The sequence below is a fragment of the Colletotrichum godetiae genome, assembly GCF_030913485.1.
Source record: "Colletotrichum godetiae strain CBS 193.32 chromosome Unknown BDP55scaffold_3, whole genome shotgun sequence".
In the NCBI taxonomy this organism is placed as follows: Eukaryota; Fungi; Ascomycota; class Sordariomycetes; order Glomerellales; family Glomerellaceae; genus Colletotrichum; species Colletotrichum godetiae.
Genome location: NW_026851251.1, coordinates 1737253 through 1754933, shown reverse-complemented (window position 1 = coordinate 1754933; position 17681 = coordinate 1737253). Strand labels below are relative to the sequence as shown.

The 17681-nt window shown below is 50.7% G+C and overlaps 4 protein-coding genes across 4 annotated transcripts; 3 read left to right on the top strand and 1 right to left on the bottom strand.

The window, feature by feature from the left end:
- Positions 1–1789: 1789 nt before the first annotated feature.
- Positions 1790–4434, top strand: BDP55DRAFT_541479 (O-methyltransferase; the record flags this gene model as incomplete). Its single annotated transcript, XM_060568221.1, has 2 exons — positions 1790–2008; positions 2068–4434. The coding sequence occupies 2 exons, from the start codon at positions 1790–1792 to the stop codon at positions 4432–4434; spliced, it is 2586 nt and encodes an 861-aa protein (XP_060435908.1).
- A 1398-nt stretch (positions 4435–5832) lies between these two features.
- Positions 5833–7209, top strand: BDP55DRAFT_541279 (O-methyltransferase; the record flags this gene model as incomplete). The annotated part of the gene is made up of 2 exons (XM_060568205.1): positions 5833–6992; positions 7050–7209. The coding sequence occupies 2 exons, from the start codon at positions 5833–5835 to the stop codon at positions 7207–7209; spliced, it is 1320 nt and encodes a 439-aa protein (XP_060435907.1).
- A 630-nt stretch (positions 7210–7839) lies between these two features.
- Positions 7840–9018, bottom strand: BDP55DRAFT_540527 (uncharacterized protein; the record flags this gene model as incomplete). The annotated part of the gene is made up of 1 exon (XM_060568132.1): positions 7840–9018. The coding sequence occupies one exon, from the start codon at positions 9016–9018 to the stop codon at positions 7840–7842; it is 1179 nt and encodes a 392-aa protein (XP_060435906.1).
- A 6653-nt stretch (positions 9019–15671) lies between these two features.
- Positions 15672–17118, top strand: BDP55DRAFT_690098 (hexose transporter; the record flags this gene model as incomplete). Its single annotated transcript, XM_060576818.1, has 2 exons — positions 15672–16799; positions 16876–17118. The coding sequence occupies 2 exons, from the start codon at positions 15672–15674 to the stop codon at positions 17116–17118; spliced, it is 1371 nt and encodes a 456-aa protein (XP_060435905.1).
- Positions 17119–17681: the final 563 nt, after the last annotated feature.

Here is a 17681-nt window from a genome sequence, read left to right as displayed (position 1 = left end):
TGTGTCTGCGATGTCATGTGTTTGGTCGCCAAAGACGTAGGCGAGTACTTGGTCTTGACCCGACATGTTGAAGGAGTCTGAGTTGGAAACAGAACAAGGCTGTGTGATAGTTGCCAAGCTAGAAGAAAGAGTTGGTGATAATAGGAATGGTTCAGATGAATCGATAACTCAGATCGAGAGTTCAATGAAGATCGTTGGTCAGAGAATGATAGGCCGAGTACAGTTGAGTGTAGAAGAGGCTGTGCAGTTGAGTGTGCTTCCAAGAACGATATACGAGGTTGCCAAGCTGGTCAAGTTATATCCCAATCGTCATGATGCCTCGTCATAATCGTTGCAGAATGTCCCGATCGGTAATCATATAGGCCGGGAAAGGAAAGCTCGTATTCCTCCTTCCTCTGTCTCTCATAGCTAGCCACAGCGTTGCCAGACTTGGCCTATCACCGTTCAGGCGAGATTAGCAGCGCGGCTTGCGAACCGGCAGCTTGGTAAGGCACGGAGACATTGTTACATCTCGGGGACGGGTAAATTTGCTACCTAGCAGCTATGGGATATCTCGATTAGGACGGTAAGTTGCCGTTCGATCAAAATCTGAGACATGATTGTCTGGCGAAGGAGAATGGTTAAACACAGTGGACCTAGGGTCCGCTCGGGAATGTGTAAGTGCTGCCTACCTTGTTCAACACAGGTAGTAAACACTTCCTATCATATGATCCGTCACTAATCTCGATGTCTGCGATATCACCTTATCCCACCCGAATCGAGAAGCACGAGCAATAGCACGGCGTCATACTACAACATCTGTAACAAATAGAGCACGAGCCTCGCTAACGTGGATCGAAATCGACTAGTGAATCTTCTGGATAGTTGTTCAGTCGAAAGAAGCGCCAAACTCAACTTTCTGTACACGTGTGGATTACATCACCCAACTCAATCTTTACAATGTTCAGACCATGCAGGAAGCAAGTAATCTGTCAAAAGAAAGGTAAGCTAAACTGACTCGGCGCCCTCCACGCAGCACGCAGAACATTCTCCGATGTCATACCGGTATAGGCTCCTCCCTGGCTATAGACCGGCTTCCCTCTACGGGAGGTTCTCAGACACCGATAGTTAGGTTCAGGATATTCTATTACCTAGAAAATCTGCTTTAATCTCTGGAAGCGTTCTTCTACACAACTGATTTACACGAACATCATAGTCTTCAAGCTCGTCGGCAACGAGCGAGCAATGGAATGGGTTTACGATTCGGCGGAACTTAGCCCGATCAAAGCTTCTTCATGTAAATTTAGTTTGAAGTGTTCTCCGATAGTTCAGAACATCTTTTCACTCAATATCTCTTGAGTTTGTGTTCACCGGGAAATCGAAATTGGGCATCCGCGAGTTTCACTGTCTAAACGACATCGGGAACCTACACCGTCGGGTTCCACTTTTCCGGGTCATTGGCTCTACTTGATTGGCGAACTTCCGTTTACCGTCTCTCTAGCGGTAAGTAGACCCCGAGCCACCCATCAACTCGGACCCGCCGCAGCAACCAGATTAATTAGCGAACCGCGGATCGCCCTGTGCAGGTGTCTCGGGAAGCTTTGTCTTGACGCTCAGAGATTGAATCCAAACACCATACTATGTAGATCGTCAAATTGCCCGGGTTAAGAAGTAAAAGGCTGCTTTAAAACATAGATCGTCCAATTCCTCAGTCCAGTCGCAGGTGACCAGCGTGATGCAGTCGCGATTTTCTTTCAGCATACCCCATTGACCTTCTCAAGCTGCCAGAGTTGCTCAAACACTCGCCGCGATGGACTTTTATCAGAAACTGAGGTTGTCCTTGGACTCGATTGCATCTCACGGAACCGAACTTCTTCGACAATCAGAAAATGAGTCAATTGGGGCCAGTCCTTTCGAGGATAAGTCGAAGGCGCTTCATAATCCACGCAAGAAGCTGATGGAGTCGGCAATGAAGCTTCTCCAGCTATCGACCATGCCCGAAGAGTACCTTGATCACCTGGCCAATGGCGTAAGCTTCTACGGTATCCTTCGCAATTAACGTTCTTAGCTGACAATTCCTTTCCATAGTACCAAGAATTGACTTGCGTCCGATGGCTCGTGGATCTCGATGTTCTGCAACACCTCCCCCGAGACGGCTCGATTGCATACCCAGTATTGGCAGCTAAAGCAGGCGTTCCTGAGAAGCACCTCAAAGGTGTTTCTCGGATGGCTGTGCTCAACGGCTTCTTGGAGGAGCCCACATCCGGTCACGTTGCACACAGCCGATCGTCGGCCTTGCTTGTTCGTGACGAGAACTTCATGAGCTGGGCCCGCTGGATGATGAACTATTCCATGCCGGTGGCATACAAGTTTCCCGAAGCAACTCGCCGCTGGGGCGACACAGACGCCAAGAATCAAACAGCTTTCAACGTTGCCGAGAATACCACAGATCCGTTTTTCGACCACATTCGAAAGAATCCAGACCTCACATCTGTTTTCTCGAGCTATATGCGCAATGTGACAGCCTCCCGGCCTTGGAGTCTAGCGCATGCTGTAGAGTGTTTCGACTGGGCTTCTCTGCCAGAAGGCGCAAAGGTCGTCGATGTTGGCGGTTCTCACGGCCAGCTTGCTGTCCACGTTGCCTCAAAGTTCCCACATTTAAAGTATATTGTGCAAGATCTACCAGAAACGGTCGCGACTGCTCAACGGGCATTTGATGCAGACACTAGTATCGACCCAGCAGTCAAATCGCATATTCAGTTCATGTCATCGGACTTTTTCAAGCCTCAGACAGTTCTGGATGCCCACGTCTACTTCCTTCGCATGATCATCCACGACTGGCCTGACAGAGATGCCCTTATCATCCTGCAAAACCTGAGAACGGCACTCGAAGCAAACCCTAAAGCTCGCATCGTCATCATGGACACAATTCTGCCACCCCCGGGGTCGACGACTCTGCAGCATGAGCAGCAGCTTAGAGTTCGGGATCTCATGATGATGCAGGTTTTCAACGCCAGAGAGCGAGAGTTAGAAAACTGGAAAGCACTGCTCCATGACGTGGGAATGGAGATTGAGCATTCGCGTCAACCAGACGACAGCGTCATGGGGCTTTTGACCGTCCGACTTCAGTCTTCCGCACCCGGCAGCCCCAACGACTTCATCCAGATTAAGAAACCCATCATGCCAGCCACGGAAAAGCGGCCAGTACTCATCATGGGCGCCGGTATCAGCGGTCTGTGCTTAGCCCAGGCCTTGAAAAAGCACAAGATTCCCTTCCGGGTATTCGAAAGAGATCCCGCTGTTGATTCGCGGCCTCAGGGATACCGCCTGAAGCTTCGCAGAGACGCCGCCGTCGCACTGGCCGAGAGTTTGCCCGAGGAAGTCTATCAAACTTTTCAGACATCGTGCGCCACCCTCGCCATCGGGGAAACCGACTTTAATCCATTCACCGGTCTTGTGGTCAATAGTCGTTCGGGCGGAGGGCTGAGTGGTAAGCTTGGCCTGCACCCTAGCTACTGCGTCGACAGGGCTGCTTTCCGCACCGCACTGATGACAGGCATTGAGGACCGTATCCAGTTCAGTAAGGAGCTGGCATGTTACAAGACAGACCTGGATCATGGCATTGTTACTGTCTCTTTCAAAGACGGTGACTCGGTGGAAGGCCGCTTCCTGGTTGGTGCAGATGGCTTGCACTCGGTTGTCCGTCGTAATCTTGTTCCCAGCCACAAGATCCGAGACACCGGAGCCGCCTGTATCTACGGGAAAACTCCAATGACATCTGAGGTCCTCGAGAAATTCCCCGAAAAGGGCATGAGATGGATGACCATCGTATCTGACCAGACACCCATGCTGCAATCCTGCATCATTGGAGATGCGCCTGTTACTTTGCTCTTGGAGCCAATCCGTTTCAGCGAAGTAAGCCGGTCTCAGCACCAGCTTCCCGCCGACTATATTTACTGGGCTCTCATTGGACCTGAAGCCCGTTTCCGTCTAGATGGAGGAACTTCGACGTCCAAGGTCAGCAGCTCGACCTCCGCGCAGGCGGCGACTGAGGCAGCTCATCTGAGTTTGTCCATCACGCAAGAGTGGCATCCCTCCATTCGATCAGTGTTTGAGCAACAGGATACGAGACAAGCGACTCTGATTCGCGTCGTGTCTTCTGTGCCTAACGTTCCCTCATGGTCACCGTCTGCTATGGCGACCCTACTCGGGGATGCTATTCATCCAATGAGTCCCTGCGGTGGAGTAGGAGCGCAGACGGCAATTTGTGACGCTTCCTGTCTTGCGAAGACAATTGCCGCGGCCCAGGGGTCCCCTACTGCCGAAGACATTGGGGCATTTGAAGAGGGCATGAGGAAACGTGCTCACCGAAGTATCCTGCAGAGTGAGGTGGGCTCAAAGAAGATGTTTGGGCTTCGGTCATTGGAAGACTGTGAGGCATGGACAGGTTTCTAGGACCTAAGACCAATTACAGATTTAGACGAAGTAAATTAAATCATGATCAGGATTTTCTTCCTTGTTTTCTTTGTCTAGACCGATTTGTTGCACTTTCATCAATCATCATGACACTCCTCAATGAAGGACCAAGAGGGATTTGCCGGACAGTAATCCAGTTATCGGAACTCATGACCCGAGCAGTGCTGCACAGTCAGAAAGTATGTAGAGATGATCTCGGTAGATCGGCAAGCAGACACGGCATGCGTTGTTCATAGTCACGGTTCTTACCCCTTAACACAGCGCTGCCAGGGGTTTATGTTGCGACAATACGAGCGCTGTGAGTGGTCGGTTCGCTTGTACGGAAGAATTGGGACGCTGTGTGAATTGCCAATCGTTAGGCGCCCGTACAGCATTAACTTTTAGTACAGGCACTATTTACGTGCCGCTAATATCTGGGCTGTAAAGAGTTCTGCGTATCTTGAAAGTGGCCAAAAATGTCTTAAGCTGAGAAAGCTGAGAAGCTTCCCACCGGCACAGGGGCAACACTAGGGACGAATGCTTGGCATGTTCACCAGATGTTTGTAGAGACATCTGTAGACAGTGGCGACAATTACCAACCCAATACGAACTTTTCAACCGAGCTAACAATCACGGAGTGGACGTTATGATTATGAAAAAGGTGAACATCGTCGAATATCAGACATATTCAATTGAGGGAAGCCGGCAACTTCACTTCGTGGAAGAAAATCCCGAGACCCGACATAAACGCCGACTTGAGCATTCATATGCTTAGTTGCATAAACGCGATCGGGTACCTTGTCAGAACCCCGGGTTTAGGAATACCGTCCAGATACAAAGATTCGTCCGAACGTTGTGGACTGGGTCGGGGATCTTTGATTCCGGCGACTAAGACGCGTCCCACTTTCATAAACTCTATTCATTAAGCTTTGGTTAGCAAATGCGCCTTGAATCGCCTTGAATGGTTCCACTCATGACAGCAGGAACTGCCGGTGATCATTTACCCCATGTCCAAGCTTGTTCCAACCTCCCGTCCGGTATGTTCCCCCTAGGAAAACGGAATTCACCACCGGCGATTTCTGCCAGCCTTGGCACTTAGAACCTTCGCAGGGTGTTGCACCAAATCAGACTCTTGAATGATACCTGAAGATGCCCGGCTCACGGTGAAGCAACTCGGGAAGCCGGCGTTGCAAGAATAGCGATGCGGTGAGTTTCCATAGTGCGGGTTAGCATTCATTCCCAAACGGCTTTGATTAAAAGAACATCAACCGCCACGCCTTGGGTTGTGTCGCACCGTGCATTTTCACCCCAAATTAGCCTCAATTCACAAGCCTCTGCTGTTGTTATTACATCAATCTCAGTTGATATTTCATCCCATATTATCCGCCAATCATCAATATGCCCAGCCGTATTGCCGAAGACGAGCTCACTGAGCTTGTCGCAACCCTTTCATCTGCTTCAGCCGAGCTGAACAAGTTTCTGTCTAAGCGGGGCCTTGAGAAGCTCTCCACCGAAGCCGCTGCACCCAGTCTCGAACTCACTCCCGAGAATCTACCTTATTTCCAGGCAAAGACATCAATAGTTGATGCGGCTGAGCGTATTGTCCGTCTTGCCCGCGGACCGAGAGATACTCTCATCACTCTCAGCTTCGAGCACTGCGCGACAGCTTCTCTGCAAATTGCTTTGAAGTACAAGCTAGCTGGCCACATCCCACTTGAAGGGAGCACAACATACGCAGACGTTGCTGAAGCTGTCGGCAAGCCCGAGGTTACCCCTGCTCTCGTCGAACGCATTCTCCAGCACACATCCTCTTATGGCTTGTTCGAAGCCCAGCCAGGCGGCACTGTCGCCCACAACGCCATGTCTGCGCTACTTGTGACAGACCCTGACCTGGAAGCATGGATGGACCTCAGTGCCACCATCGCCTACCCAGCCGGAGCTTCTGTCCCCAAAGCCCTAAGAAACTACGGCTACAGCATGGAGGCGAACGAGTCTGCCTATGGAGTTTCTATTGGCAGAAAGATTTCCCAATTCCAGCGCTTCCGCGAAGCAGATGGTCAGCAGCTACACGACATGTTCGCTCGCGCCATGCGCGGCATTGCCGTTGGCGGTGCCTACGACCTACGTCACGCTGTTGACGGCGGATACCCCTGGCACTTGCTGGAGCAGGACCACATCCGTCTCATTGTCGATGTCGGTGGTGGCCCTGGCCACATCTCCATGGCTCTGGCCAAGAAGTACCCCAAGCTCCAATTCGAGGTACAAGACTTGCCCGAGACTGTCGAGGTTGGGGCCAAGTCCTGCCCCGAGGGGTTGAAGAGCCGCGTCACTTTCCGTCCCCACGACTTCATGAAGCCTCAGCCTGAGCATAAGGTTGCAGATGGAGAAGGCATTGCGTACTTCTGTCGTTTTATTCTTCACGACTGGAGCGACAAGTATGCCCAAAATATTCTTCAGAGTCTAGCGTCATCTCTGAGACCTCAAGACCGCATCATCATTAATGATGTCGTGGTCCCCGAGCCGGGACAAGAGAACCGTGAGAGAGAGCGCCGAATGCAGTAAGCTCCGCCCCTTTCATGTCTGAACCTGGCAGAACTCGTATTGACAAGCTTTAGTGACCGTGATTTGTTGATGTTGATGAATCTCAATGGTCGCGAGCGGACGAGAACTGCATTTGAGAACCTTTGCAGTGCAGTGACGCCCAAGCTTCAAGTGAAGACAGTATTCCGTCCTGAGCTTGGGGAACTTTCTCTCATCGACATAAGCCTAGCATGAGTCATTGGAGTGAGGAGAACTTTGTTGAGTTTGGTCGTTTCCATATCAGTAGATCTTTCATAGCAACAGATAGACGGCATTACGAACTTCAGCGAGAGGTTCGTAAAGCTGAAAGGGGTATATTTCGCTATAACTGTGTTTCCATGCTGTACACAGGGTCAAGTGGCAGCACAGTTATAGACGTAAGGTATATGACAGCACAGGGGAAATTCAATTAGGTAAATAAAGTAGTCTAGAATTGTTGCTCAAAGATCGTAAAGGCCGTAATGTATTGCTTGATGCTTTCACCCCCTCCCCGTGGTGAGCCTGAAAGCTGGGTATCTCTAAAGCTGGTATCTCTAAAGCTGGTATCCTAGAAATGCTGTGCCTAATAGCGGATATATCTAAATCGCTGCTGTGCCTAAAAGCCAGTAAATGCTGCTAATGCCTAAGAGCTGGTTTGATACCAACATGAGATGTGACACCTAATTCTACACTTCTGGTGTTTCGCTTCAATGTGACGGACCGGAAAGTTACACAAAGTAACTCTTAAATTGTGAAATTACCCAAAACCCCCATGTCCCATCCAAACCCCGGATGTTGCAGAGAAAAGAAAGGAAGAAAGACAGATTAAAGAAAACGAGAACGAAATCATGTACGCTTAATACTGTTTGCCTTGAAGGTAATTCGCTCAAGTTCCTCCTGGAGTGCCTGGTGGTGCTGCTCGATAACACTGGACATGCGTCCCTTGGTGGCAGTGAAAGATATCGAACAGATGGTTGCATCGGGACAAGACGGTGTAGACGGCAACGAGTTGTGTCTGGCCGCAGAAGGGTGCCAGTGTCGCAATCTCTTGATAAGAGGATCGACGTGTTCACGAACGTGTGTCAGGACCAGGTGCGCGGCAACCAATCGCTGCGCCTCATTGTCCAGACAGTAACTTCCGACGAACGAGGTGGTGATGGCTATGCGTCCAAAGAGCGAAAATTGTGATTGGTCCGCGTCTTGGGACAAACCGTCGTCACCAAGGATGGCTGCGTACCAGCCCAAGGCCTTGTAAACAGCCAGGTACACCAGAACAAGCACTTCCTGTCTCATGAAGCAGCGGCAGTCGAGAAGATTGTTTAGCCTGCGGAGGATTTCCCGGTTGTGAGATAAGACGGTGCCCATCTCCCGGGGAGTGTCGTCGAGTAGCCGCTCGAGATGGGACGTGCACGCCGGGTCCTTGACGGCAGTGAGGCAACCTTGCGCGAGAACATGAAAGTCCGAGACGATTTCCAGGACCTCCATGGTGCAGTCGTGGATTTTGCCATGGCGAGAGAGGCCGTCGTCGGAATACGCGCTGGAGCTGCTGCGGGCTGAATCAACTGTACCGGAGCGTCTTAGTGGTGCATCCATGGAATGTTGCATTTTGTGGTCCATGGGCTGGTCAAAAAAGGAGGTTCTGTCATATTCCTGCGTCATAGGAGTTGGCATAGCCGCAGATGTTTGCTTCGTCGAAGCGGCAGACAAGTCGTTCAGAGTCATTGGGACCCCAAAGTCTGCACCCGCATCAAAACAAAGGCTCTGGTCCAAGAGGTTGTCAGAATCAGAAGTGCCTTCCAGTAACCACATCATCTCATCCTGGAGGTCGGTTTGATGTTCCGAAGGCTGCTCTGACATGCGGCGTTCTTGTTGCTGCTGCTGTTGTGAAATTTGAGAGACAGTAGAGGCATTGGACATGGTCAGTGCCGGACCGTCCCTCATGACCAGTGATATCGTTGCCTGGGTATCCGATAACGAGCTCGGCGAGGCGAGGACGCGAGGACGCTCACCAGTACGCATCGACATGCTGTACGCGCACTCGAGACCCTTTGTCTCGCAGCGTTGACATTTTGGGCGTTGTTTACCGCAGCGAATCTTTTGAGAACTGCAAGCGTTGCAGGACTTGCGGACCTTTCTTCTCTTGCGGTTGAAAACAAGAGAGATATCTTCTCTAGGTGTCTGCGTCGACATTGCCTTGTTTGATAAGTTGAGGAACGAGAATCCGGTCTTCTTGAATAAAGACTGCACACTAAGCTTATTGGTTGCCACCCGAAGAGAAGTCTTGACCGGCAGTTCTTGGGGATGAAAAGACGTCCAAGAGGAGAAAGTAAATTGTGAACCGCAGATACCTAACGTCTTTAAACAGACAAGAAGGGGTGTGTATGACCAGCTTAGATATGGGGAAAGCTGGAGCTAAAGAAACAGAGAACGCGAGTTCATCGTCATTAGACATTTAGTGTTCTGCTGAAGTCGGAGAGTAGACGGAGCTTAAGTAGAGTATCTTTGCGGTACTACATCGCGATAGAAGTCTTCGTCTCGAGTCAAGTCCTTGCTCAGATGGAAACTTAGTTAGACGTAAGTTTGCGAGACGTCGGAAACCCGCAGGGTGATAGCGTTTGTCGAAAGCTATCACTGAAGCCGGTGGTTATTTTACTAGATAACTCAGCGCTTTGGACGATCGAGGAGATCGAGATTCTGTTCAACTCTGACAATTGCTCAGGTTCCTGCGAGCTTATTTTTCTGCCCCCCCCCCCCCCCCCCCAGACGAAGCAACATGATGCCCTTCTCGCAGACTCTCGTCACGAGAATATCTGCCAAGCATCAAGAAGCATTCTCGTGCCCACATGCACCCCTAAGTCTAGACCCCGCCCTCAGACTACTTGCGAGCTCCGTTTCAAGTCGGGCCAATTCCGTTTCTCCTATAATGAGCTATAATGAGCAGGGCTGATATACGCTGCCCCATTGTGATATGGAAGGTGCCGACATGTTGGAACCCGACCCCCCGAGGGTGTGGCGGGTGTGGGATAGACTGAGCTGATTTCTCGAATAGGGAAGTCGTGTGGACGGGGACGAGCCATTCGCCCCTTCTTTCTCCTCCCAAGTGAGTTCCCGGTGGTCCGTCCTGTCGAACCTAATTTTCCGAGTGTTCCGCTACGGTGGGACCAATTGGAGCTACTGCTTCGCGTCGACAGGGTCTAATGAATCAGTGAGGAGAGGAGTTGAGGGGGAATACCGTAGAAACTCGAGCAACTCGAACTTGCGCTAGCCCGTGCCAGCCCTGCTAGCGGCCCACACTAAGCCCTTTCGAGGGATCAGTTTTATCCGATTATATAATCGACTAAACCGTATACGGAAGGCGGTAAGTGATTATTTTCCATTTTTTACTCCTACCCAACTGCCCACTTCCACCGATTACATCACCGATTTGACCACCAATTATACTGTCAATTATACCTCCAATTACACCTCCACCACAGGCCTCGTCGACGTGCCCACGATGCCCTCACGACGGGCCCTTACCAAGAAGGATTCGAATACGGCAAAAGTGCCAATTACACCTCCAGCAGCTAAGCGCCGCGGGCCTACTCCTACCCCCATCAAAAACCGGAAATATACACCGCAAAATAGCCCAATCAAACGCCGCCAGCACCACTATACCCACGATACCAAAGTCAACGTCCTGATGTTTTTAGAGCATCACCGCATGAGGAAGCTCGACAAAGAGTCGATTTACCCCCCGAGGCTACGCCAGGGCGAGACCGAGCTCCCAGGGATATACAGACGTCCTACATACCAGGAAGCCGCAGATTAGTTCAAAGTCCCTCGAAGCACGGTTATCTCCTGGTATCAGAACCGCAAGTTAATCGTTAATCGGTCCTCTAACTACGCCTACCACCCTCAGTAGCCAGAGCTCGAGACAGCGCTATACGGCGCCTTCCGCCAACGACAAAGTGAGGAAAAGCTCGTTAATACCAGTTAGTTCAAAAGGACCGCTAAGCGGATTTTCGCCCAACAGAACCCGAACAGCAAACATCTTTTTATTTTTTCCCCCGGTTAGTTTCGTGGCTTCCAGAATCGTATAAGAATTACCCAACGTCGACTTACCAAACAGGCAACGAAGTTACCCACTGAGTACTTCAAAGTTATCAACAGCTTTCTTTCCTTTATCCAACGAGTTAATCAAATGGCCCTAGCTAAGGTAAAACGGTCTAACGTCGGAGATTTACTCGGAAGTCCAGCCCGTCGATTTCCTAACTCGCAAATTCTCAACCTCGACGAGACCCCAGTTCCTTTCAAATACCTAGACGGTTACACATACAACGACGTCGGGGCCAAAACCGTGGCTAGCAAGAGCGACCGCAGCGGTTAGGGCAAGCGGCAGGCCACATTAATACTCTACATCTTCACCAACGGCATACAACAAATTAAACCGAAAATAATATTCCACAGCAAGCCCGCAGAGGAAGGGGGTCAATTATAGAAAAAAGAGGGCCTATTATACGCAGAAGGAGTGACAGTTAAGTTCAACAAGACTGCCTACAACAATGAGTACTTGTTCAAAAAATAGATTAAAGAGGAATTAGTAACGCTGACTAAGGGAGACGAGTACCTATTAATAATAGATATCGCTTCCTTCCATAAGACAGATTCCATCCTTACGCTATTACGTCAGCACCACATCACACCCTGCCTCATACCGCCAGGGACCACTTCCCTCCTCCAACCTCTCGATACCGCAGTCAATAAGCCCTTCAAGCAGTGGCTTTCAGAAGCAACCGACGCTTACATACTCAACAAGGAAGAAAAAGCGCTAAATAAGCAGGAAGAGCTCAAGTAGGAGACAGGTATAAAGAGAATAATGGTCACCAAAACAGTCAAAACGGCAGCCGCTAAATTGGCCCACGAGAAGGGCTCAATAGTCAGCCAGGCCTTCCTACAGTACGGAATATCTATTCGGCCCGATAGCAGCCAGGTCGACAAGATCCGGATCAAAGACGTACCCGCCGAGGCCATCGATTACACTAGGTGGGAGCTCTTCGACGTAGAAGCCCACATTGAGCAGGAGACGCTACAAGAGGAGATTCCAGACTTCGCTGTTCTAAACGACGGGTTAAAGTACATTTTCACAGCAGAGGAAGTCCGTGATGGCATCAATAGGCAGTTCGTCGACCCGACAGTCCAACCGCCGTATAAATAGGGGCCCGTTAGAGGCAGTAAGCCAGGGGACAATCAGGGGCTCGGTTACTTACATACGACTACTTCCAATTAACACTTTTGCCCTTTTTGCCAATTCGACAAAAAAAGCTCAAAACCAACGAAAAAGCCAAAATAATTATTAAATTATATCAATTATAGGTCCGGCCTCGACGGCGAGCTCTCATTAGTCAGATCGATCAAAATATTAACCTACGCCAAAAATAGGTGGCGGCCGCATTTAACCACTTTAGGCAGTATTACGATTCTGCCATAGCGCTAGCAGGGCTGGCACGGGCTAGCGCAAGTTCGAGTTGCTCGAGTTTCTACGGTACCAATTCCTCTCTTAGAGTTTTCAGCTGATGTGCCTCGTCCCCGACGCCGCGACAGCGGAACTGCCCACCTGTGGCACTCAGCGATCTCGCTCGAACGTTTGGAGGAAGTGTCCAAGAAGCTCCTACCCATTCTTGCGTCCGGCGGGCAAGTTTCAGATTGTTGAAGAGCCAGTCAGAGGCCTCATCGCGGATCCCAGTAAGGCACAAGGTAAACTCCCACACCCTGTCACTTAATCGGGTTATATGGCGTGTGCGGATAAAGTTGAAAAAACACACCGTATCTTGTTACGTACTTGAATGGAGAGGACATTGAAACGAGGACAAATACCCGATAATCGAGATTTACTAGTGAAAATCGGCCTTCCGCGCGTCTTAGACCCCTAGATCCCTCGTACTTTGCAACCGGAAGCACCTGTCAACTCATCTTGACGAAGCGGCTGAAGGCATAACCGCCAATTATCAAGGCTGATGAGGCTCAACCAAGGAATTCCCCTTAATGGGTATGTCAGCGATTTTGTGGATGTTTTTGCTATACCCAAGGATCTCTGCTCCAGCTTTTTCGACTTGGCTTTTCCGTCAAAGGTCTTGTCTTCGACTTGGAACCGGCTTGGCACATTGGCATCTTGGCCCGGGTCCTTCTCTGGGGAATTAGACTTTGACAGCAGACTGCAGTGTGCTTTACCATATAGAACGATCCCTACAAGAAACCCCGTTATTTTGTGGCATTGTCGTGGCCCACGTCTGTAGCTGCTGCTCGTCCCAAACTCAATTCCCATGGGGGATGATTGCCAACAGCACGAGATCTAGAACCCTCGTTGTTTCCCTCGTCAAATTAAAGTCTTGGTAGAACTTTTGTCGGACTCTGAAGTAACCGTGCCGTCAATTGCACGTATCTCGTCATTGACAGTAGCTTGATGGCCAAAATTGGATGATTCTGACCCCAAAGATGGTGTTTTTTTGGGGGGTTTCAGCTTTTCCCAATCTTCTCGCAAGCTACCTTATTCTCAGCCAGTTCGTTCCATGAGCCGAGGTGTGTCACAGCCGCTCAGCTCAGTCATCACTTTGCAAAGAGTTTCACACAGCGCTGCCAATTCAAAAGTCAGTACTAGATCTCGATCACCTTCCTCTCGTTTTCTCAGGCAACTCTAAATCACCAGTCCATGACATGGAAAGGTTCGTATCGCAAACCGACAAATGCATCACGTTTTACACGGAATTGAGGATCTCTTCATGTTTCCACGCATCCCAGTTTAATTTTGGACTGGCATATTTCTCGTCACATTACAATCATAGTGCCGCTGCTATTGAACCGGGGGCTCTGGGAACCCCGGATGGCACCAAAAGCCCGCAGGCCACCGCCGTGCGGGCACGTCCCCAGAAGATCTACAAAAGAAGGGTCACCAAAGGCGCCAAGTAAGGGTTCAAAGCAAAGATTACGGGCGTTGCGAGGGCGATGCTGCATGGGGAAAGCCCTCTTGCTCTACAATGCCCGGCCACGGTCTTATCTGGTTTATCTCACTACCCTGCTTAATTATCTGTAAGGCGACAGCACTGACTGTTGATCTCCGTTCGTACCCGGATGGACTGTTGCGATAGTTGTGGAACCGTCTGGTTGTTGCGCCCTGAAATTCAGCTATTCAATTTGTGACCGACGGCAGATTAGGGCAGGTCACTTTTTTTTTTGGGCTGATGTTGTCTGTCTTGGCGATGAAGTGAACCGGTGCATTGGGTGCGCTGACGAGCTCATGTCTGGGCAGTAATTGGTAATTGCGTCTTCTCTTTGCCGACAGTTTGGGCCTGCCTACGTAACACTTCACGACTTAGCCGCTTCAGCCAATGGTAGCTGCAGTCTGCGGAGATCATCAGTTTCATAGCAGCGCCTGGCAAAGCATCTAGCTTGGCTAATTGAGCACCGCCAAGCTTCCGACAACGTTGAAGGCTTCCAGGCTCTCTTTCTCGGGTATGCTGAGACTCTAGGTACCCAGGAAGAAGAGAGGGGAAAGCAGAGAATGGCCCGTATGGCGTGCCGAGAGGAATCCGGAGTATTCCTCCGAGCACATCGCTCGAGTCACGGATAAGTGGGTTGGTATCAATTTCGCATCTGTATCCCTGTCCTCCAAGAGAACCCTCGCGAACCCAGACCTGCAGGCGCCTTCTTAGTGATCCGAAATAACGGAATCCGACGAAGAAAATAATTCCGAGATACGCCTCAATATGGCACTAAATTCTCGCAGCTGTGTTGGTTCTGCTCAATTCATTCGGGATGTCGTTTAAGTCTCGAGTTTCTGTTCGCGTCCCACCGGCTGCAAGGGCCCGACAAAAGTATGATCGACAGTCAAGTAATGGCATGACACGTGTTGCAGTCAGCCCGAACATTGCTAAACGGGGATGAGACATACCTTAATAGACTTTGGCAATAGCGAGCATTTCAAGCGGGGCAAAGGCGAGTTTACCGTCTGGTTCCTATGCCTTCACAACCGTCTTACCCGCTCACGGTGTTGTGCCATTGGTCAGCTAGGTCGGATTAAAAGTGGAACTCCGCAGGTCGCCAAACTCACCCGAGTCAGCGCACCGCGAAGACCGGCAAGTGGGGACTATAATATCAACCCGGGACCGAAAACGCTTTCCCCGGCCACCGGCGATTCAACAGTTGAGGTGGGGAACACGATAAGCCCCCCCGCCAAATTTTGCAGCCCACGGAGAGATTTTGGAGTCCACGGGCAAGGCCGCGGAGATCAGCCACATCCTTCCAGAAAACACCATCGCCAACCACCCGTGGGGGTTTCTGTTCTTTTCTTGACAAGCCTCTGTCAAGGTTTCCCCAGTCCATCTCAAAATGCCGGCGGCAAAGGTGGCGGCATTGTTCCCTGTTCCTCTCTATGTGAGAGCAAGCATCGTCGCATCATGCGTTGCCATGTTGTTTGGGTATGTTCAAGAAAGCTTCTGCGCCCGCCGGCGCGGGAGTCTGACTCTTCTACTCTACTCTACTCTACCTACTGCCACCCTCTTGCAATGCTCTTCGCAGTCGTAACTCGCTTTCGTCTTTCGTCATAACTGTTCAGACCCAGACCCCGGACGAACCTACTCTTGGCTAACATGCTGCCCAATCTATCAAGCCTCGATACAGGAAGCATTGGCCCCGTAACGACCATGCCGTCCTTCCGTCGCACGTTCGGCGACTTCTCCCCCACAGTGCACGGAGTAATCGTGTCGTCCGTCCTCATCCCTGGTGCCCTGTCAGCTCTGGTATCCGGTGCCATGGCAGACCGTTTCGGGCACGTCCTCCTCTTCTCTCTGGGCGCCTTCGTCTATGGCTGCGGCGCCGGTATCGAGTGCGCTTCACCCGTCCTGGGCGTCTTCATCTTGGGCCGTCTCATCAAGGGCGTCGGCGAGGGCATGTTTCTGAGTAATGTTTACGTCCAAGTCTCGGAAATCTCGCCTGCCCGGGTCCGGGGTATCATCACTGCCCTGCCGCAATTTTCCATCGTCACTGGGATTGCCACTGGCTACTTCATGTGCTATGGTACCGCCCGTATCGAAGTCTCATCCCTGGCATGGCGCCTGCCGTTGGCTGTAGCTTCGTTCTTGGGATTTGCTCTCTCGAGCACGTACTGGGTCGTCCCGCCGTCACCAAGATGGCTTCTCGGCAAAGGAAGAATCCAAGAGGCCCGAGACGTATTGGACCGCCTGGGCCTTGACCAAAACGAGCGTGAGGAACTGCTGGAGCAATCCCTGGCCCAGGCTCAAGAGCAGAAACCCGACGTTACACTGCTGGAAACTCTACGCCAGATGTTCTCCGAGTTCAGAGAAGCCTTCTCGGCACCCTTCCGAAGCAGGACCATCTTTGGCTGTTTCTTACTTGGGATGCAGCAGTGGAGCGGTATAGATGGAATCCTTTACTATGCCCCTATTCTCTTTACTCAAGCTGGGCTGAGCGGCGAAGAAGCCACATTCCTCGCATCTGGCGTCTCAGCTCTGGTGATTCTCGCAGCCACCATTCCGGCAACATTCTTAGCAGACAGATGGGGCCGCAGGACGTCAAGTCTACTCGGAGGAGTGCTTATAACCGCTTTGATGGTCTTAATGGGCTCGCTGTATGCAGCTGGGGAAGTTCACGCTGATACAGGTGCTGGGAAGTGGGTTGTAATTGTATGCATCTATCTCTTTGCCATCGTATACAGCACCACATGGGCCATTGGCTTCCGCACTTTCATGGTGGAAAGCCTGCCTTCCAGGACTCGCAGTAGTGCTTCAAGTCTGGCACAGAGCTCGAATTGGGTAAGTTTGTGTTTCGGTGTCTCTTTCCCCTTGTAGTCCTTGTAAGCCCGAATTATGCTGACAGGCAACATTACAGTTTGCCAACTATGTCGTTGCGCTAATTACTCCGGTCTTATTATCAAAGTCAACCTTTGGAGCTTACTTTCTCTTCGCTGGATGCTCCTTTATTTGCACAGTCGTGGTGGCCCTTGTGATGGTCGAGACCCGAGGGCACAGCCTTGAGGCTATCGAGAAGAGGTATACCGAGAAGAAAGCTTTGACTACCGGCAGATGGAAAATGGAAGGTCTCAAGCCAAGAAGGGTCAGAGCCGCAGTGTAATATTGTGCGGCTTACTATGCAGATTCGGTCAGACTGTCTGTTCAAGATTGTCAGTATGATGGTGCACTAGGGGCTCTATTTACGGTGTCGGGCACTTGGTCACACTGGGCCCTGGTAATTTAGAAAATTACGATCTACACGGAGGGATGTACTTAGATAGATTAATGGTATGGACTTAGACAGATGGAACGAGTCTAGAGTGGCTCGACTGGACATAGACGGGCTGAGATAGACTGACTGGGATAGACACGGACAGGGATGAATACAGACTGGGATAGACATACAGCATAGAAGGAACTGGGGCTTTAGACATTTTGTTCTTAGACATATGCGAATAGATAGAATGACATAGACGGACTTCTCGGAGCCGTGTTTACATCTTGATACCTGCGTACCTTTCCAAGACCGATCGGCACACCTACCAAAGAAGCTTGTTGCTCTTCTCTGGACTTGGCACTTGTCACCGCTTGACGAAGTTGATCCATAGTGCCGACTATCCGTGAAGGTATGACGCGTCCGTACAAGTTAAAAACGATCGTCGAAGTGAAATTCATTGCACCACT